The following is a 20,857-nucleotide window of genomic DNA, read 5'->3' as shown; positions in this document are numbered from 1 at the left end:
GAGAATTGAAAAATTTGGACCAAGGTGACCACCACCATGGCCCTAACAAATCAGGCCAATTTTTTTAGGACAAATTTGAACTTTCATCTTCTTCTCAGATCTAGGTTTGTGGCTACATATGATGACTATAACTTACTGTTTCTATCAAATTGCTTCAGTAACTCACCAATTTACCCTAATCTTTAAATAATTCAAATTTAATTCAATCTTAGGAAATGAAGAACCCCATTTAGGAGGCCTAGAATTTGATTAGAATCTTGGTTTATTAGGCTTAGATTCTACCAAATTCCATTCTTCCCTAATGTAATGGAAAATTAAATAAAATTAGTGGTTTTATTACATTTTATGGTGAAACTCTAATTTTCACCCATTACATTTTGGCGAACTCGACTTCTTACACCTTAATTTGTGATAAGCCTTTATTGTCACCAAAGCCTAGTCCCAATAATGTTAGTGGATCCCTTATTGCTGATTTATTAACTAGTGAAAATACACAACCCTCGAATGTGACTCATAGGACCACAAATGTATCCATCCCTACTGTGTCTTCATCGATTGATGTGCCCATTGTCTCTTTTCCATAAATTCATCCAATACTTTAGTTGAATCATCAAAATGTTCAGGCACTGAGGCATAATCATGTATCTGTTAACCCTAAAGTTGCTGCAAATACTATGAATATCTTGGTTCCCCAAGTGAGTAAAATCCTAGCCCAACAATAAATGAATATCCAGAAAAACCAAATTTACCAACAATTGTTACAACAATAAAAATAATATCAGCAAATACTGTAGCAATTTCCAAATATGCAAGTTCAATAGTAGAATGTAGTGTCCTTCCTTGATACACTTTTATTTTGATGCATTGTTAGAAATTCATGGACTTGTTGAGATACGTCTATAATACTCTTAGTAGATGCTTATGGTTTTGATCATGTTACATGTAGATGATAGTTATTACATGTTGACAAATGATACATTATGCTTTATATGGATGATGATATATTATGGACTGTGTTGATGTTGAGATTTATATTTGGATATTTATGCATATTCAGTGGTTTATGTTTACTTATGATATTATGTGTTAACTTTACCTCATGATTATATTGGATATGATGATGATCTTGATGTTATTGATGTTGTGTCTTCATTATGATGCATTGTATGTACGTGGATGAGATGATGTCATGCCACTCATTGCGAGTGGGGTGTGATGTTGCGATTCTCTTACCACTAGTGTGTCTACTTCGTGACTGTATTATATATATATATATGTTGATATATATATATATATATATATATATATGTTGTGCATAGATGTTTGGTGTTATGTAGGATTCCACGTACTAGACATCGATTCCACCTGGCTTCACAGGTCTAGGCGTGTCTCTAATCCCAATGGAAATTTGATAATGGAGAATGATACAATGTCCTATCACATTCTAGGCCTAGTCGATACCTTGTCAGTTCTAGTACTTTGGTTAAGTTGTCATGTGCCATTTATTTAATTATTATATGGGTTGGTTATATTGTGGTAATTAATTTATTAATAATGTTATAATTTTTTGATTAAGTTAAAAGAAGGTTTTGAAGGGGCCCCGAAACCCTTTACATTAGATTATAAAATAGATAAAGCATTGAAAGACCAACTAGATAGAACAAAAAAAAAATTAGGGACTGCCCCTAAAGACAACATGCAACCCATACAAAGAAAGGGCCAACAAAACCAGCCCAAACAACCAACTATAAGGGCCCTCAAGATTTGCAATTGGCCTTGTGGGAACGAAGAGTCATATCAAAAGAAGGCTTGAACATCTTTGAATGATTCCCCTTTACAACAATCCATCCATCTTTAACTTTAGCTATCACAACTGACCAATCCGAAGGGCCCAACACCGATCCTTTTGGACTGGAAAAAAGAGTGTCTAAAGAAGGAACAACAACTGTCGTGGGCACAAGATCATAACCAATAGATGGGGAAGAAGTTGTGCCAACACATTGCGAAGAAGTTGGCGGGGTAAGAGACAACAAACCATTTTCAGCAGAAGAGACAACATCAACCTGTATAACAAGATCTTTAATCATAGGGACATCTGTAGTGGCGTCCGAAGAATTCATTGCCAATAAAGAATTCAAGCCAGCCAAAGTAGAAAATCCAACACCCAATGACTCTTTAGAAGTATCTGAAGATTTCTTAATCGTGTAATGCCGACAAGAAGCCCCCAACCACCATGAGGCTATAGGATTTTTCTTCTCAGGTCCACAATTCTAAGCCACATGGCTGGTTTTAAAGCATCTACGACTCCTGAAATGAATACCTTCATAATCCAAAGATTGGACCCAGCTGCCAGAAGAGGAATTAATGGCAATCTCAGCTAGCAGTCCCTTACAAACATCTAGCTCAACCATAATGCGAGCAAAAGTAGTATGGTAAAGCCCAAAGGAGTCATTATCCACCATAATGAAGCTCCCAATAGCATCAACAATTTATTGAAAGAGAGAATCAACCCACAAATGGAGAGGAAGGTAAGGAACTCTAATCCAAAATGGAATTTTGTTGAACTTCTCAGAAAGGGGGTTAAAATCAGAGTTTTAAGGTTTGGCCAAAAATGACATTTTATCTTTCTCATAGAAAAAAATTTGACATAGGATTTTTCTACTATCCTTTGCATTCCCAAATGCAGCAACAAAGAAACCTTTAGCCATAGGGAAAATGTGAACAGTACTAGAAATGACAAGATTCCTGTGCTGGGAGATCCATTTATACAACTCTGAGAGGCTGGGCCAGATACCCTTGAATCTATAGATAATACTATGCTCTGTAAAAATCATCACATTGTTCTCTATTTCCTATTCAGACTCCTCATTCACATTGATAAAGGTGGCGCATGAGACAACGATAAACCCTAATCCATCCCCTCTGTGAAAAAATGAAGATGGAATCCTCGAAACCTGAGTAGAGTCGAGGCAAGATCCATCAGTGGCCACTGACGCCCAAGATGGACTAGCGCGCTCAGGATCAGCCGTAGCCTGATCCGATTTGGTGGGGAGAGAAACAACAGGGGTGTAGGCGGGAGAACTAGGTAGGAGTTGCGATTTCAAAATCTCCATCAACGGTATCCTTAATAATGTTATAAGTTTAATTGTGTCATTAATAAATAATATTCATTGTGAGTTTAATGATATTAAATAAATTATTTTAATTGGAATAATTTGCTGGAGTCCTTCGCAAATTTATTTGTTATTCATTTATTTATTTTATTTAGAGATTTTATATTTAAATGGGATTTTAGTTGGTTATTTTATTTGGAGCTTTTATATTTAATTGCTAATTAATTATTTATTCTTTTTTTTAAAAATTTAGCTTTATTGATTAATTGGAAGTTTTATGTAGGAATTATTATTTTTAATTATTGTCTCTTTGTTTTCGGAGGTGGAATTCGAGTGAGCCCTATGCTTGCATTGAATTTCTGTATGCATAGTATCTTTTTATGTGTGTGCTATCTTATTTTTCATGTGCACTATTTTATTTGTTATATGCGCTAAAACACACAACGTACACACTAACATGTGTAAGAAATGCACCATACTGTGTAATAAAAGTGTTGGACTGTGTTATAAGTGTGTCATTTCGTGTTATATATGCACCATTTTGTGTTATAAATGCGTGACTTTGTGTTATATATGCACTAATTCATGTTATACACATTACTGTGTAATATGCACCACTGTGTTATATGTGCTATTCTATGTTATATGTGCTTTTTTGCATTTCTGGGTTATTTTTGTTGGAAGACAACAACAAATATGTGCTTGAGAGATATTTGAGAGATGTGTTGTCATTGGTGTCAATATATTTCTTTGTCTATGATAGTGATGCAGTGAAGTTCAGTGAGTTAGTTTGTTCAACATGATGAAGATAAGCGTTTGCGGATTAAAGGGTTTGTAGAGGGTTGTCTTTAGTTGATTCAAATCAATTTGCATAGGTCCACATGGAGATTTGATTGAGTTATGGGTATCTATGTTGTGGCTGGTTTTTCAGTTGTTTAATGGTGATAGAGTGATAGTATTTTGATCTACATTGCTCCACATTGTAATATCTTGTTCTGTGGATTTGGAGGAATGTTTGGGACATTAGTGTGTGTCCTCAATTCAAGTGGTTCATGGTTTGGAGGTACGCAAGTGGTTTTTCAAGGTTGACAGTCATTGCAGTTAGTGTTCTTGAGGTTTGGTTTGAAGATGCTGGTGATTCTAGTAATTCGTGTTTGTGCAGATGTTGCTATGGTAATTCATGATTCTTGTGGATGTTTCTGGATCGTGTGCCTTTTTTGTTGGTGGTCCGCATTGATCGTTGAGCTCATAATTAATGTTTTTCTTTGGTATACTGGTGTTCTTCATGTTCTTAGCCGACCAGATGCTTGTAGAGTGTTGTAGATGTTCGAGACATAATTTTTGGAGGTGTAATGTGTTAGAGGTGAAAGATTTGGATCTGTGCTATGTCTTGACTCACATTGCTTGGTTCGCATGTAATATTGCATTGAGTATAGTTGTATTTTTGTATTTAGGTGGAGAGTGTTGAGCCAACCTTGATGATTTCTCCAATGTTTGATGTCATGTATAAATAATGTAATAATCTTGTATTTGAGTGTGGGCGATAGATGTGGATGAGTGTATGTGCGCGTAATGTATACATCTTTTGAAGGTAGAGAAGAAGTGTGAAGAGTAAAGTTGTTTTGTGCTTCAATGCAATTGAACTAGGAATTAAGATGATATTTCATAGTTCATTATATTCAGATGTGATCCATGAATCTTTGTATAGGCAGTGAGCCTTCCCCAGGCAATGAGCCTTCACTGGGTAATAAGCCTTCTTATTTTGAGCAGTGAGCTCTAGGCAGTGTGCCTGAATGCATGTGGATTCCCCATTGTAATACTTCTAACAGAGTATACCTATTTTGTGGGTTCATCCCCATTGTGGTTTTTCCCTTAACCGGGTTTTCATGTCAAAAATCTTGGTGTTATGTGTGTTTATGATGTGTTTTTGACTTGTGCTTTCATGTTTGATTATCAGATCTGAGAATAAGTTTAAGTTGCTTGAGTTTTTGAGACAACTAATTCACCCCCCCTCTCAGTTGTCTTCCCTATTTCATCAATTGGTATCAGACTATTTCATTAATTGGTATCAGAGCTATTTCATCAATTGGTATCAGAGTAGGTTCCTCCAAAGAAGCTTAATCACTTGAGCTGATTTGGGATGGCAACTTACAAGAAGGACAGTCCGAGATTTGATGGTACCTACTCTCTTTGGAAGAGTCACATGGAGTGTCATCTAAGATGCATTGGTGAACCTGACTAGGATATTACTAAAAGAAAGTATACCATTCCTGCAAATGGTCCTGCAACTTCGGATGAGATAAAAAGTGTTGAATACAATATTAGGGCTAAAGAAGCATTGTTGAATTCTCTAACTGATTCCGAGAGGACAAATGTTATGGAATTGCAGATTGCTCATGAGATCTGGAAGAAGTTGAAAACTTTGTATGAAGGTGATAGTTATGTGAAGATTTCCTAATTACATATCCTAAAAGGAAAATATGAGATGTTGAGGATGAGCGAAGAAGAGAACATCACTTTTTACATGCAGAAGGTGAATGAACTGGTGTGCAATATCAGATGTGTTGATGGGAAGTTGGAAGAATAAGAGATTGTTGCTAAAGTGCTCAGATCTTTACCTATATCCTACAAGCACAAAGTTATTGCCTTTAAGGAGATTAGAACTGTGACAGATGTAACTAGGGACATGTTGATTAGTAAGCTTTCAACTTTTGAGTTGAGTGAGTTTGGTGATTCTCTTCCTAAGGTAGAATCTGCATTCAAGGCTACTGTTTCTGGAAAGGATAAGTAGAGATATGATTCAGGAGAAAGTTCTTCAAGAGGAATGTATAGATATGAGAAGGCAAGGAAGGAAATTGAAGAATAAGAGTGAGAGCTTGAGGATCTTGAAGCCCTTATTGCCAAGATATTACCCAAATGTGTTGGTAAGTATGAAGGAAAATTGCCTCTTAAATATTTTTCTTGCAATAAGATAGGTCATTTTGTCTCAAGGTGTTCAAAAAGAGTTCCTAAGTCAAAACCTTACAAACCTAAATATTATAAGAGATTTTATTATGCTGCTAATAAAGGTGTGATAAATGATGAATTTGATAAAGGAGGTTTGAGTGATAATGAATGCATGTTTATTGCTATCAAGGAAGATGATCCAATGCCTGCTAAGTCTACTAGTTGCATGAATGCGGAAAGAGATTTGGCTGCACAAGTTGACGAGAAAGATGAATGGGTGATTGATAGTGGATTCTCTCACCATATGATAGGTGATAAGAGTAAGTTTGTGAGTTTTCAAAAGTATGAAGGTGGCATTGTGAAGTTTGGTGATGACAAAGCTAGTATAATCCATGGTAGAGGACCCATTTCTCTTGATGGTAAGTATAATACTGATGATATCTTGTATGTAGAAGGTCTAAAGCATAATATCTTGAGTGTTGGACAGATGGTTGACAAGGGATATGATCTTAAATTCAAGAATGAAAAGTGTAGAATCTTGAGTAGCTTCGGAATTAAGATTGCATCATGTACAAAGACTAAAGGTAATATCTTTCATTTAAATAGTGCTAGCAAAAGATGTTTGATTGCTCAGGTAGATGAAAGTTGGTTGTGGCATAGAAGAACGTGTCATGTGAATTTTGATAACATTGTTAAGATAAGTTGTACTTAGGCTATGAGAGATCTTCCTAGGTTGATGAAACCTGCTAACACTATGTGCAAGGAATGTCAGTTAGGAAAACAAACCAGAGTTACTTTCAAGAGTAAGAAGCATTATTCAAGTGGATTATTGGATATTGTGCATACTAATCTATGTGGTCCTTTTAGAGTCAAAATTTTGCAAGGAGACAAATATTTCATGTTGTTGATTGATGACTATTCTAGGATGATGTGGGTTACCTTCTTGAGGGAGAAGTCTGAAGCTCTAGACAAATTCAAGATTTTCAAGGCTATGGTTGAGACAGAGACAGGTTTGAAACTAAAGTGTTTGAGATATGATAGAGGTGTTGAATTCACTTCTGGTGAGTTCAATGCATTTTGTTAAGAACATGGGATAAGAAGACAATTGTCTGCTCCGAGAACCCCTCAACAAAATGGAGTTGTAGAAAGGAAGAACAAAACCATTCAAGAAACTACCAGGATAATGATGTTGGAGGGAAATTTTTCGCATCTCTATCGGAGAGAATTTGTGAGTACTACTGTTTACACTCTTAACCGGGTGCATATCAGAGATGATACCTATAAGAATCCTTAAGAATTATGGTTTGGTCATGCTCCTAGTGTTAAATATTTTAGAATTTTTGGAAGCAAATGTTATATCAAAAGGATGAAGATCTAGGAAAGTTTGACGCTAGATGTGATGAAGGAATATTTCTTGGTTATTCTACCAAAAGCAAGGCCTATCGATGTTATAATAAGATACCGAGGAAGATTGTTGAGAGTGCAAATATTAAGGTTGATGAAAAAAATGAGAGAGAATCCAAACCTTGTGGATATGATTCAAATGATCAGAATGACAATGCAAACAATGAGAAGCAGCCACAAACACAAAATCTAGTCTAGATTATTCTGGTAAATCCAGTGCCTCAAGGAGAAGGAACTAGTGCAAGTGCTGAAGAAAAAATACAAGAGTCTCAAATTCAAGAAAATCCTAAGACTCCTAGGTATGTAAGACTGAATCATTCTAAAAGTCAGATCACAGGGGATAGAAATAAAGGTGTTCAAAAAAGAAGAAGAATTGCTAAAGATCAAGTTGAGTATTGTTTGATTTCAAAGATTGAACCTAAGGATGTGAATGAAGCATGTAATGATGAACATTGGGTAAAAACAAAGGAAGAAGAATTGAAGCACATCGAACAAAATAATACATGGGATCTTGTTCCCAGACCTAAGGAAAAATATGTAATTGGAACCAAATGGGTCTTCCAGAAGAAATTGAATGAGAAAGGTGAAGTTGTTAGAAATGAAACAAGACTTGTTTGTAAAGGATATTCACAAATGGAAGGAATTGATTTTGAAGAAACTTTTTCGCTTATGGCAAGGATTGAAGCTATAAGATTGTTTCTTGCTTTTGCTTCTTACAAGGATTTCAAAGTCTATCAGATGGATGTTAAGTCAACAACCCTGAATGGTGAGTTGGAAGAAGAGGTGTATGTTGAGAAACTAGATGAATTTGAATTGACTGATCAAGGAGATGTGGTTTGCAGGTTGAAGAAAGGTTTGTATGGATTGAAGCATGCATCAAGAGCATGGTATGCCAAATTGGACAAGTATCTATTGATGCTAGGATTTAATAAAGGTACTGCTGATAGTAATCTGTACTTCAAGATTGATCATGATAATATTCTAATTGTTGAAGTTTTTGTTGATGATATTATCTTTGGAGGAAATGATAGTTTGTGAAAAAAGTTTGCTAATGAAATGCATAATGAATGTGAAATGTCTATGATTGGAGAGATGGAATTATTTTTGGGATTGCGAATCACACATTTAGAAAAATGAATCTTTATATCTCAATCCAAGTATGTAAAGGAGTTGTTGAAGAAGTTTGGTTTGGAAGATTTAAAGATAGTTGTTACTCCTATGGTGATTAGATGTAAGTTAACTAAAGATGATGATTCCCCTCAGGAAAATTAGACTAGATGCAGATCTATTATTCATGGATTGCTCCATTTGACTAAGACCAAACCTGATATCATGAATGCAGTTTGTCTTGTTGCTAGATTTCAAGCTAATCCTAAGGAGTCTCATGTTCTAGCTGTAAAAAAAAATTTCAGATATTTGAAAGGAACTGTTGATTTTGGTTTGTGGTACCCTAAAGATGATGATTTTACTTTGAGTTCTTTTACTGACACTGATTAGGCAAGAGATGTGGATGATGAAAAGAGTACTAGTGGTGGTGTATTTTTAGTGGGAAAAAGATTGGTTTCATGGTTGAGCAAAAAACAAAATTCTATTTCTCTATCTACTGCAAAGGGAAAATATATTGCTGCAACAAACAAATGTACTCAGGTGGTATGGATGAAGCAACTGAAAGATATCAGAGTAGTGTATGATGAACCTATTGCTATCTACTATGACAATTCAAGTGCAATGAACATTTATAAGAATCCGGTGTTGCATTCAAAGACTAAACATATATCCATCAAGTTTCACTTTTAAAGAGACAAGGTAAATGAGAAGGAAGTCAGATTGAAGTATGTGCCTACTAAGGAACAAATTGCAGACATCTTCTTGAAGCGTTTTCCTAAAGATACTTTTGATTATCTTAGAGGGAAGTTAGGGGTGATTGCCCCTCCTGATTAGAATTGAGATGCATCAGTCTGGTTCATTTCACAATCCTATCTTGTAATCCAGATTGATGATTGGTGGCTGCTACTCAGGGGGAGTAGTCAATTTTGTGAGTCAGATGTTTAGACTCGGGGTGAGATAATTAATTTTGTGGTTTCATTGAAAATATATGCCTTTTCCATTGATGTCAGAGGGGAAGAGAGTCATGTGAAAAACTGTTAATAAATGTAGTAGGTCTAAGGGTGAGCTATTGATTCTTTGTCATTGATTGTGTCAACTCTTCTCATCATATGTTGCCATCAATGCCAAAGGGGGAGATTGTTGGAAGAAGGTTGCAAATATATGCTTGAGAGATATTTGAGAGATAAGTTGTCATTGTTGTCAACATATTTCTCTATCTGTGACAGTGATGCAGTAAAGTTCAGTGAGTTAGTTTGTTCAACATGATGAAGATCAGAGTTTGTGGATTAAAGGGTTTATAGAGGGTTGTCTATAGTTGATTGAACTCAATTTTCAGAGGTCCACATGGAGATTTGATTGAGTTATGGGTATCTGTGTTGTGGCTAGTATTTTAGTTGTTCAGTGGTGACAAAGTGATAATATTTTGATCTGCATTGCTCCGCATTGTAATATCTTGTTCTGTGGATTTGGAGGAATGTTTGGGATGTTGGTGTGTGTCCTCAATTCAAGTGGTTTGTGGCTTGGAGGTCTGCAAGTGATTTTTCAAGGTTGACAGTCATTGCAGTTAGTGTTCCTAAGGTTCAATATGAAGATGTTGGTGATTCTAGTAATTTATGTTTGTGCGGATGTTGCTATGGTAATTCATGATGCTTGCAGATGTTTCTAGATCATGTGCCTTTTGTGTTGGTGGTCCGCATTGATTGTTGAGCTCGTAATTAATGTTTTTCTTCAGTATACTGGAGTATTCATGTTCTTAGCCGATTGTATGCTTGTAGCATTTTGTGGATGTTCGAGGCATAGTTTTTGGAGTTGTAACATGTTCGAGGTGAAAGATTTGGGTTTGTGCTATGTCTTGACCAACATTTCTTGGTCTGCATGTAATATTGCATTGAGTATGGTTGTATTTTTGTATTTAGGTAGTGAGTGTTGAGTTGATCTTGATGATTTCTCCAAGGTTGATGTCATGTATAAATAAATATAATAACCTTGTATTCGAGTATGGGTGGTAGATGTGGATGAGTATATGTGCGCTGAATGTATACATGCTCTGAAGGTAGAGAAGAAGTGTGAAGAGGAAAGTTGTTTTGTGCTTCAATGGAACTGAACCAGGCATTGAGATGCTATTCCTGAATTCATTATTTCTGGATGTGATCCATGATTGTTTGTACAGGCAGTGAGCCTTCCTTGGGCAGTAAGTCTTCTTATTTTGAGTAATGAGCTCTAGGCAGTGTGCCTAAATGCATGCGTATTCCCCATTGTAATACTTCTAACAAAGTATACATATTTTGTGGGTTCATCCCCACTGTGGTTTTTCCCTAAACCGGGTTTCCATGTCAAAAATCTTGGTGTTATATGTGATTATGATGTGTTGCTAATTTATTCTTTTATGTTTGATTATCAGATTTGAGAATAAGTTTAAGTTGCTTGATTTTTTGAGACAACTGATTCACGCCCCCCCCCCCCTCCCCCCCTCTCAGTCTGCCCTATTTCATCAATTGGTATCAGAGCTATTTCGACATTTTTTTTTATTCTTGCCAGTTTGTGTCAGACCATGGACTTGATTTTTGGACTTGAGATTATTGTGATGCTTTTTCTAGAATGATTTATTGGTCTTTTGGATCAATTTTTTGATATTGCATATGCTATGCTTTCTTGGAAATTATATTGCTCTTGGAAAATCAAATTATGGTTTAGTTTGTATTATGAGAATCATTGGATCATGCATTATAGATGATTATAAGATATTTTGCTAATTGGTTTTCTACCCTAGATCATAGGAGTATATTAGGGGAAGTGGCTTCCAAGTGAGTGTCGGGTCTATATGTGGTTTCTAGGAAATCTTGTTGGAAGTTACTTGTTAACAAGTGATAACCTTAATTAATTAAGCCGATAGGCTTTTAGTGGGCGAAAGTAGCCAGAAAATTGCAAGACATTTTGACGGCTGCCGAAATGTCTTGTCGCCGACGTTATCCCTCTGGTGCCTGTGTGTTCATTGTCTGGCCCACGTGTTGACATGTGCCTCGATTGCGGTTATCTTCGTGCGTGTGCTCTGTTTCTGAAGTGACACTGTCTTTAATGATTTCATCCCTGAGGCTGTGCACGAATGTCGACATTCTTTATGGCTGCTTGCAACCCTAAAATCTAATTTGTTTTGTTGTTGTCAGTAATATTTCACTCTGCAATTTTCACTCTAGAAATTTTTGCATAAGGTTGTTAGCTTCTTTGTGAGTTTGACAACGTGAATGGTTTGAATTTGCAAGGTAAGGTTTCATTTTATTTAAATGTGTTTTTCTTTTGTAATGCATTTTGTTTATCATCTGCTTATTTTCTCCTTCCGTCTGCTTGCAGGGTCATGGCTTTGTTTATGTTGTTTAACTATTTGTGGCTGTGGCTACTTCCAGTTTGGAAGGCATTTTCGAGGTTGCTTTGTGAGTTTCACGCTGTGCATGCTTTGAATTTGCAAGGTAAGTTCGAGGCTAGTTCCAGTTTGGAAGGCATTTTTTTGGAATCTGTTGTGCAAATTTTTTGTGAATAGCTTTCATTTTATTTAAACTTTTTTTTTTTTTGTAATGCATTTTTTTAATATTCTGCTTATTTTCTCCTACCGTGTGCTTGCAGGGTTGTGGCTTTGTTTATGTTGTTTAACTATTTGTGGCCATGGCTACTTCTAGTTTGGAAGGCATTTTCGAGGCTACTTTGTGAGTTTCATGCCGTGCATGCTTTGAATTTGCAAGGTAAGTTTGGCTGGTTGCAACCCTAAAATTTAATTTGTTTTATGAGGTTGTATATAGTGGTGGAGTTAGGTTTTGTTCTGGTTGTGTCCATTTTATTGCCAATAAGAACTTTATTTAAATTTGTTTTGGTTTTGTAATGGATTAAATGTATACTCTGCTTATTTTCTACTTCTGTGTGATTGTAGGGTTATTTGTTTGTTTATGTTGTTTAACTGTTTGTGGGTGTGACTACTTCCAGTTTGCAAGGGATTTTCGATGTTGCTTTTTGAGTTTCATGCCGTGAATGGTTTGAATTTGCAAGGTAGGTTCCCGTTTTATTTAGATTCTTTATGGCCGCTTGGAACCCTAAAATGTAATTTGTTTTATTGTTGTCGGAAATATTTTGGTCTGCAAATTTTTGCATAAGGTTGCATATAGTCGTCGAGTTAGGTTTTGTTCTGGTTGTGATTGTTTTATTGGGCTCCTTTGTGAGCTTCACACCATGAATGGTTTGAATGTTTAAGGTAAGCTTTGGTTTTATTTAAATTTTTTTGGGTTTTGTAATGCATTTTTTTTATAGTCTGCTTATTTTCTCCTTCCGTGTGCTTGCAGGGTTGTTGCTTTGTCTATGTTATTTAACTGTTGGTGGGCGTGACTGCTTCCAGTTTGCAAGGCATTTTCGCATAACTTTGCATATAGTTGTCGAGTTAGGTTTTGTTGTGGCTCTGAGTGAATGGTTTGAATTTGCAAGGTATGTTTTGGTTTTAGTTAGATTCTTTTTTGTTTTGTAATGCATTTTTTTATAGTCTGCTTATTTCCCGGTTTGGTGTAGTTGCAAGGTTGGTATTTTGTGCATTTTGTTGTGGGTTAAAAGGGTTTTAGTTGGGTTTTGCTGTTTGCAGATATTTATTGATTTAAGTTTCTTAATTTGTTTTAATCTTTTCATCCCTGGTGATGTGCACCAATGCAGACTGTTTTGTTGGGCTTGTTTCTGAGGTTCTCACCGTTAACGGTTTTAGGTTGCCAGGTACTTGTTTAGTTTATTTTTTAAGTTTTCAAAATTCGTAATGCATTATTTGATAGCATCCTTATTTTTGGCCATGGCGTGCTTGCAGGGTTGTTACTTTGGTTACATTATTTAACTATTTGTGGAGGTGATTAATTTTTGTCTACAACGTATCTGTTCACTTTGACAGGTATTTAGGTTTTGACCATTCTGTTGCCGATTAAATTTTGGTCTAGGTTAAAAGAATTTTAGTTTGGTTTTGGATTCTGTAAATATTTTTATTGTCTTCACTAATGCCAATGTTCTTTATGGCCGCTTGCAACCCTAAAATGTAATTTCTTTTGTTGTTCTCAAGAATATTTTGCTATGAAAATTTTCACCAAACGTTCAGTATTGAATTTCAAGTTTTCCAAATTTGTAGTGCTTTATTTTATAGGGTGTTTATTTTTTTAGCATGGTGTACTTGCAGGGTTGTCACTTTGTTTATATTATTTAACTATTTGTTGTCTTGACTACTTACATATATGCATAGGCATGTATAAAGTAAATGATCTTGTTGTAGAGAAATTTGGTTATAATTTTTCCTCAGCCTGAATATATATGTAGTCCTGATATATGTATATGTATATGTACATATATATATACATGTATGTATACACATGTATACATCTATATATATACACACATGCACACATATATTATGCATATGCAATTCCATTCTGAAGGCTGTAACGTTTATTAAGCCGATAGGATTTTAGTAGGAGAAAGCCACCGGAAAAGTGTAAGACAATCCGGCGACCACCAGAATGTCTTTCCCTCAGTGTTCTCCCTCCAGTACGTTCGTGTTCATTGCGTGGCCCATGTGGTGACGTGTGCCTTTCTTGTGGTCGTCTCCATGCATGTGCTCTGTTTCTGAAACACTGTTGTCTTTAATGATTTTGTCCCCGAGCCTGTGCATATATATATATATATATATATATATATATATATATATATATATATATATATATATATATATATATATATATATATATATATATATATATATATATATATGTATGCATATACACATGTACGTATATATATACATGTACATATATATACACATGATGTACATATATATATATATAATTTTTTTTCTTAGAATGCATTGTAGTGCTGATATATGTATATGTACATACACATATGTATATATATATACATGTTTGTATACGCATGTATACATGTATATAAATACACGCATGTACGCATATATATATGCATGTATGTATATATACACGTGTGTATGTATATGTATATGGGGTTTTATTAAATCTCTATTTTAATAACTATGTTCTAAAGTGTGTAGGATTTATTGATACAAGTCTGCGTTGTAGTCTCAAAGTAGTCACGTCCACAAACAATTAAATAACATAAACAAAGTATTTCTATAATTGTTTTCCTTAGAATGCTTTGTAGTGCTGATATATGTATATGTGCATACCCATATGTATATATATATATGTATATATATATAGGGTTTTATTAAATCTCTATTTTAATAACTCCATTCTAAAGTGTGTAGGATTTGTTGATACATGTCTACGTTGTAGTCTGAAAGTAGTCACGTCCACAAACAGTTAAATAACATAAACAAAGTATATATAATTGTTTTTCTTAGAATGCTTTGTAATGCTGATATATGTATATGTACATACACATATGTACACACACACACACACACACACACACACATATATATATATATAGGCATGTATACATGTATATAAATACACACATGTATGCATATATATGCATGTATGTACATATAGACATGTGTGTATGTATATATACATAGGGCACTCTGTATTGTAGTCTGAAAGTAGTCATGTCCACAAATAGTTAAATAACATAAACAAAGTAGTAAGCCTGCAAGCATAAAGGAATTTTTATAGTACCAACACTTCTATATATATATATATATACATGTATGCATGTATATACAAATGTAATTATATATATACATGTCCATATATATACACATGATGTACATATATATATCAATTTATCTTATTGAATAAAAGCCTTCATGTGCACACAATAGTAATCACATATATACCATTGTAAATTAACACCAATGCAACACAAACGTTAGTAAACAGTTACCTTGTCCAGTAAAATACTTACAACAACAAGAAAATAGTTACGTTGCAGTGAGCAGCTTACAAACCCCATCAAGTAAACACTCACAGCCAAAAGAAAACCTAACTCGACAACTAAATCGAATGTTACAAGAAAATTTATAGAGCAAAATACTTACAACAACAAAAGAAATTATATTTTATAGTTTCAAGCACCCATAACAAACTAAGAACCCTGCAAGTGCAACACGCAAAAAAAAAAGCACACTATAAAAAAATGCATAAGTGACAACCTTGCAAGGACACGGAAGGAGAAAATAAGCAGACTATTAAAAAATGCATTACAAAACAAAAAAGAATTTAAATAAAACCAAAGCTTACCTTGCAAATTCAAACCATTCATGGTGTGAACCTCATAAAGAAACCCAATAAAACAGTCACAACCAGAACAAAACCTAACTCCATGACTATATACAACCTCATGCGAAAATTTGCAGAACAAAATATTGCCTACAACAATTAAACTGGAAGTAGCCATACCCACAAACAGTTAAACAACATAAACAAAGCCACAACCCTACAAGCACACGGGAGGAGAAAATAAGCAGAATATAAAAAAAATGCATTACAAAACAAAAATAAATTTAAATAAAATGAAAGCTATTTGCAAAAATTTTCACAACAGATTCCAAACAAATGCATTACAAAATGAAAAAGAATATAAATATAACCAGAATTTGCATTGCAAATTCAAACCATTCACGACCTGAAACTGGCAGAGCAGCCTCGAAAATGCCTTGCAAACTGGAAGTAGCCACCCGCACAAACAATTAAACAACAGAAACAAAGCAACAACCCTGCAAGTAGATGGAGACATTTAAATAAAATGAAACCTTACCTTGCAAATTCAAACCATTCACGCAGTCAAACTCACAAAGAAGCCCAGTAAAACAGTCACAACGAGAACAAAACCTAACAACCTTATGCGAAAATTTCCAGAGCGAAAATTGCAGAGTGAAATATTGCCAACAACAACAAAATAGATTAGATTTTAGGGTTGAAAGCAGCCATAAAGAACATCGACATTCATGCATAGCCTCAGGGATGAAATCATTAAAGATAGCGTCGCTTCGAAAACAGAGCGCATGCACGAAGACGACCACAAGCAAGGCACACATCAACACAAAGTAAAACCCTTTTAACCTACAACAAAATGCACACAAATCAAAAGTGTTTTCATAGCAGGATTATACATCACGCACAAGAAAACATTAAACACAACGTTGCTTCACAAAATATTTGGTCAGAGTCACACAAATCAGATAACTGACTTTGTGCACATGAAGGCTTTTAATCTCCAAGATAAATAACCACTAACAAATGTTCCATATTTAGAACATTAATATATTGCAATTGATGTCTATAATTCTAATTTTGTGACCACCTTATTACATAACATAGTTACGTTCTTTAGTTTACTAATAATAAATTCTCATTTTTGAAGTGATGTTGTCTTTAATGTTTTCCTCGCCAGCCAAGTCCACAAGTGTATTTAATTTTGTTATTGTATTCATGTCATAGATCCTTCAAACAATAAAATTGAATACTTACCTTGCAGAGTGAAAGCATTCATGCCCATACTTAAATATATATCCATGTATATATATAGATATAGATGTATATGTATACGTGTATGTACATTGATATAGACATGTATAGCTGTATATATACACATGGATATATATATATACACATACTCTAAAATAAATGCAACTAAGCACTTGTCTTGCAGAGTGAAAGCTTTGTAAGTTGACTCATTAGTCAATTTACAAAACTTAAAGTATTGACCTAATTATTACAAGTTTTTTATAATTAGCTAATAGTAAATTCATTATGATTCACAAAAAAAAAATGTGATGTACTTAAAGATTTACTATATTATTCTTGTATGTTCAGTTTTTTTAGTAATGCATTTCCACTCTGTCATTCCAACAGAAAATAGCCACACTAACACAATCAAATTTTGAAATGGATAGAAGATTGAAAGCAACAGAGAACATCAACAATGTAATTGAAAGCATGTTGCGAGAAAGCAACAAGTTAAAGAGAAACCTCAGAAAGATAATTGACCACTACGAACATAAATCACCAAACCAAACAATAGTCAACCTCTCTACATCTTGTAGTGCTATAACAACCATACATAGTATTGAATTAGCACCTCTACCAATACCAAGTACTAAACAATTAGGTGATCCAACGATTATTTTCACATTGGGAGACAAAGTATTTAAATGGACTGATAACGAGCTTGGATGGGTTGCTTGGATTGATCCTGTGTTGTTGTAATTATTCAATGTTTGAAAAGTTACATTCATATTTTGGTTAATATTCAAAACAGATAGAAGCATCCCATATTTTCAAAGGTCTTTGATGAGATGAACTCATATTTTGTCAATATGCTCTCAAATATGTAAATCATGATGTCATACTTTATGTTTTTTAAGCTTATCAGCATATGACCAATTATCATTTTTATTGCATGTTTCAATCACATTATGATCAATTCATTACCATTTGAAACAAAAATTAAATTGTAACAACGTTACTCTATGCTCAGTTAATTTTGCTCTGCTTGTGCATATATACCTTTGATAAGCTTACATCATGTTGTGATTGTATTCTGATATAAGATCTACAATTCATCATGCTTATAATTTACTTTTAATTCTCAAAAGGTATATATGCATAATGACATCTTCAGCAGCCACCTCTGAATCGATAGACCACTCCACTACTGATAATTTGGTAAGCTAAATTATCAAATCTTTTCAAAATACAAAGCTTTTATGCTCTTTTTTTGGACAATTCATCTCTCTTTTCCATGCCATCCTTTTCATTACTACATGCATCCTTTTTTCATAGCATAGTGCAAAAGTAAATGCATACTCTATAGATAACATAGCTTGATTACAGAGTTTACTAACACAAGCTTTACGTTAACAAGTAAGCAAATATATGAGCTGCTTGCCGTTAAAACTAAATCTTCTATATTCATATTATTTTTTGTAGGCAAAAACCCAAGAGTATGTCCCTACCCCTTTTGCAATTCAATCTATCAATGCTGGGGATGACCTTCCTTCAACATTGCTACAAGTTTTGTCATTTCAGAAAATGCAGAACAACACAGATGATACTAACAGACATAAATTAGTGTTATCTAATGGAAATACATGCAGTTGGCAATCTTGCCTTCTAAATATGCTACTCTGGTAGATTCAGATATTCTAAAAATAGGCACAATAGTCCAGTTATCAAGTTATACATGCCGATACATATGGAACACAAGGTAGGAAATCAACTATGGTTATCAAATACAATATGTTTCATCTTTTTTTAATTTTGTTTATGTATAATCAACAGTAATTTAAAAAGAAGTCTTTTGTTTTCATGGGACTATTGTAATACTTAGTCTCGAAGTGAAACAAAGTGATTGCCTGTTCTTTGGTAAACTGGTATACCCATTCAAAGAACAACAACTAGAAATGATGTTTGAGGATAGACCATCAACATCTAAATGATCTCTTCAATTTATCACTGAATTGCCATCCCCGCAAACGACAACTTCTGAAAATATAAGCCCTATCAAAACTTTGAATCCATACCAAAATAAATGGACAATCAAAGGGAGAGTTACTCATAAACGCCCTATTAAGGCATAAAGCACAGCCACAAAAAATGGCCATGTGTTTAGCTTTGACATTGTTGATTGTGAAGGTTCTGAAATTAGAATTACATGTTTTGATGAGATAGCTAAGTTACACTTTAACTGTGTGGACATAGGTTAAAATTATATTATTTCAAAGGGATCTATTAAGGAGGAAAATGCAAGGTATAAAAAACTAAACAATCATTTAGAAATCACCTTGTCTAATGCATCAATACTGAAATGCTACACCAATGAAGAACAAGCAGATCAACAAGGTCCTCCTTTCACGCCCATTAATGAATTGTTTCATCTAAAAAATAACACATTGGTTGACATAATTGGCCTTGTTCTATATGTTGGAGATATCATTCCAATACACAGGATAGATGGCAGTCAAACACAGAAACATGTTGTGAAAATTAATGATCTATTTGATTCAACAATTGACATCAACCTATGGGGTCCAATGGCAGAACAAAAAGGCCTAGAATTGAAAAATATGTTGACCAATGATAGTGTGGTTATCCTTGCTTTGCGTAATGCTTGTGCTGGCTATTTCAATGGGAAGCTTATAAACATAACAGCTGCAACCACATTACATATCAACCCAACTTTTCCAGAAGCAGAGCTTCTAATATTAAGAGGAAAGGACCCTTTGGTTGCTGTACCATTTGTTGCAAAAACTATCCACATAGATGGAAAATATACTAGAATGACTATTTCTTCAATCCGTGATCAGATGAGCATCAAACCAGAAACAATTCAGACACCTTTGCTAGCTGGTCTACGCTTTGTAAATGTAACTGACCAAAATTTCTATTACGCATCCTGTCCACTAATAGTCAATGGACGGCCTTGCAAGAAAAAATGTACACAGCAAGTTGATGATTCTTGGTTCTTCTCTAGATGTCAAATGACTATGCAAGACTATAATTATAGTTACCTCTTGCCACTAAAGTTACAAGATGCCACAAGTACTCTATGGGCCACTGCATTTGATGAGGGTAGCATTCACTTGCTACACAAAACTGCAAAACAACTTTGTGCACTACAAAATGATGCAACAACAATAGAGACACCTTCCTCGGTGTTTAAGAGACTACTGTCACATCACTATTCATTCACACTGTTGGTTTCCACTGAGACATATAATTCAGAATCAAAGATGAAAGTGATAGTCAATAAAGTCGCTCCTCTTGATTTCAAAGCTGAGTGTCATGCACTACTTGCAGAAATTGGCCACCTAAGTACACGGACTTAGAATTATAACACATCTTTTCTAATTATTAAACTTTCAGTTTACAATACAATTATACCATTAGCTAATTTACATATTTAATAGTTTTACATATACAAACAATTACATTTTACGAACATAAGGCTGCCTCTAGAAAAATGTATATGCACATTTCTTACATCTACCTCTTATCTCTTTGAAAGTTTTTCCTCCTGACATAAGTTATTTGCACTCATACTCATTACTTTTAAATGTGCTGAACTCTATGTTGTTTGCAGAAAATTTATACATATATGCACGTATATCATTTTTTTCTGGACTAATATCTATTTGTATAATTATACAACACTAGAATTATTCATACTTATAGAATTCCGTAGATATACAACTATACTTATATATGTACATAACTATATATAAGTATTCATAGTTATAGTCTTTTTGCTAGACACATGTGTAGTTATATATGTGCATATGCTCATATACAAAACTTTGAATTTTT

General features: G+C 34.3%; 1 protein-coding gene across 1 annotated transcript; it reads left to right on the top strand.

Moving 5' to 3' along the window:
• Positions 1-11,922: 11,922 nt before the first annotated feature.
• Positions 11,923-20,379, top strand: LOC131076233 (replication protein A 70 kDa DNA-binding subunit E-like). The gene is made up of 7 exons (XM_059215514.1): positions 11,923-12,034; positions 12,242-12,304; positions 12,543-12,605; positions 12,896-13,034; positions 13,116-13,122; positions 13,254-13,310; positions 19,276-20,379. Exons 1-7 carry the CDS (start codon positions 11,923-11,925, stop codon positions 20,377-20,379), a joined length of 1,545 nt encoding a protein of 514 aa, XP_059071497.1.
• Positions 20,380-20,857: the final 478 nt, after the last annotated feature.

Source organism: Cryptomeria japonica, unplaced genomic scaffold (genome assembly GCF_030272615.1).
Source record: "Cryptomeria japonica unplaced genomic scaffold, Sugi_1.0 HiC_scaffold_171, whole genome shotgun sequence".
In the NCBI taxonomy this organism is placed as follows: domain Eukaryota; kingdom Viridiplantae; phylum Streptophyta; class Pinopsida; order Cupressales; family Cupressaceae; genus Cryptomeria; species Cryptomeria japonica.
The sequence above is the reverse complement of the archived record's forward strand: the minus strand, read 5'-3'. Positions and strand labels throughout refer to the sequence as shown.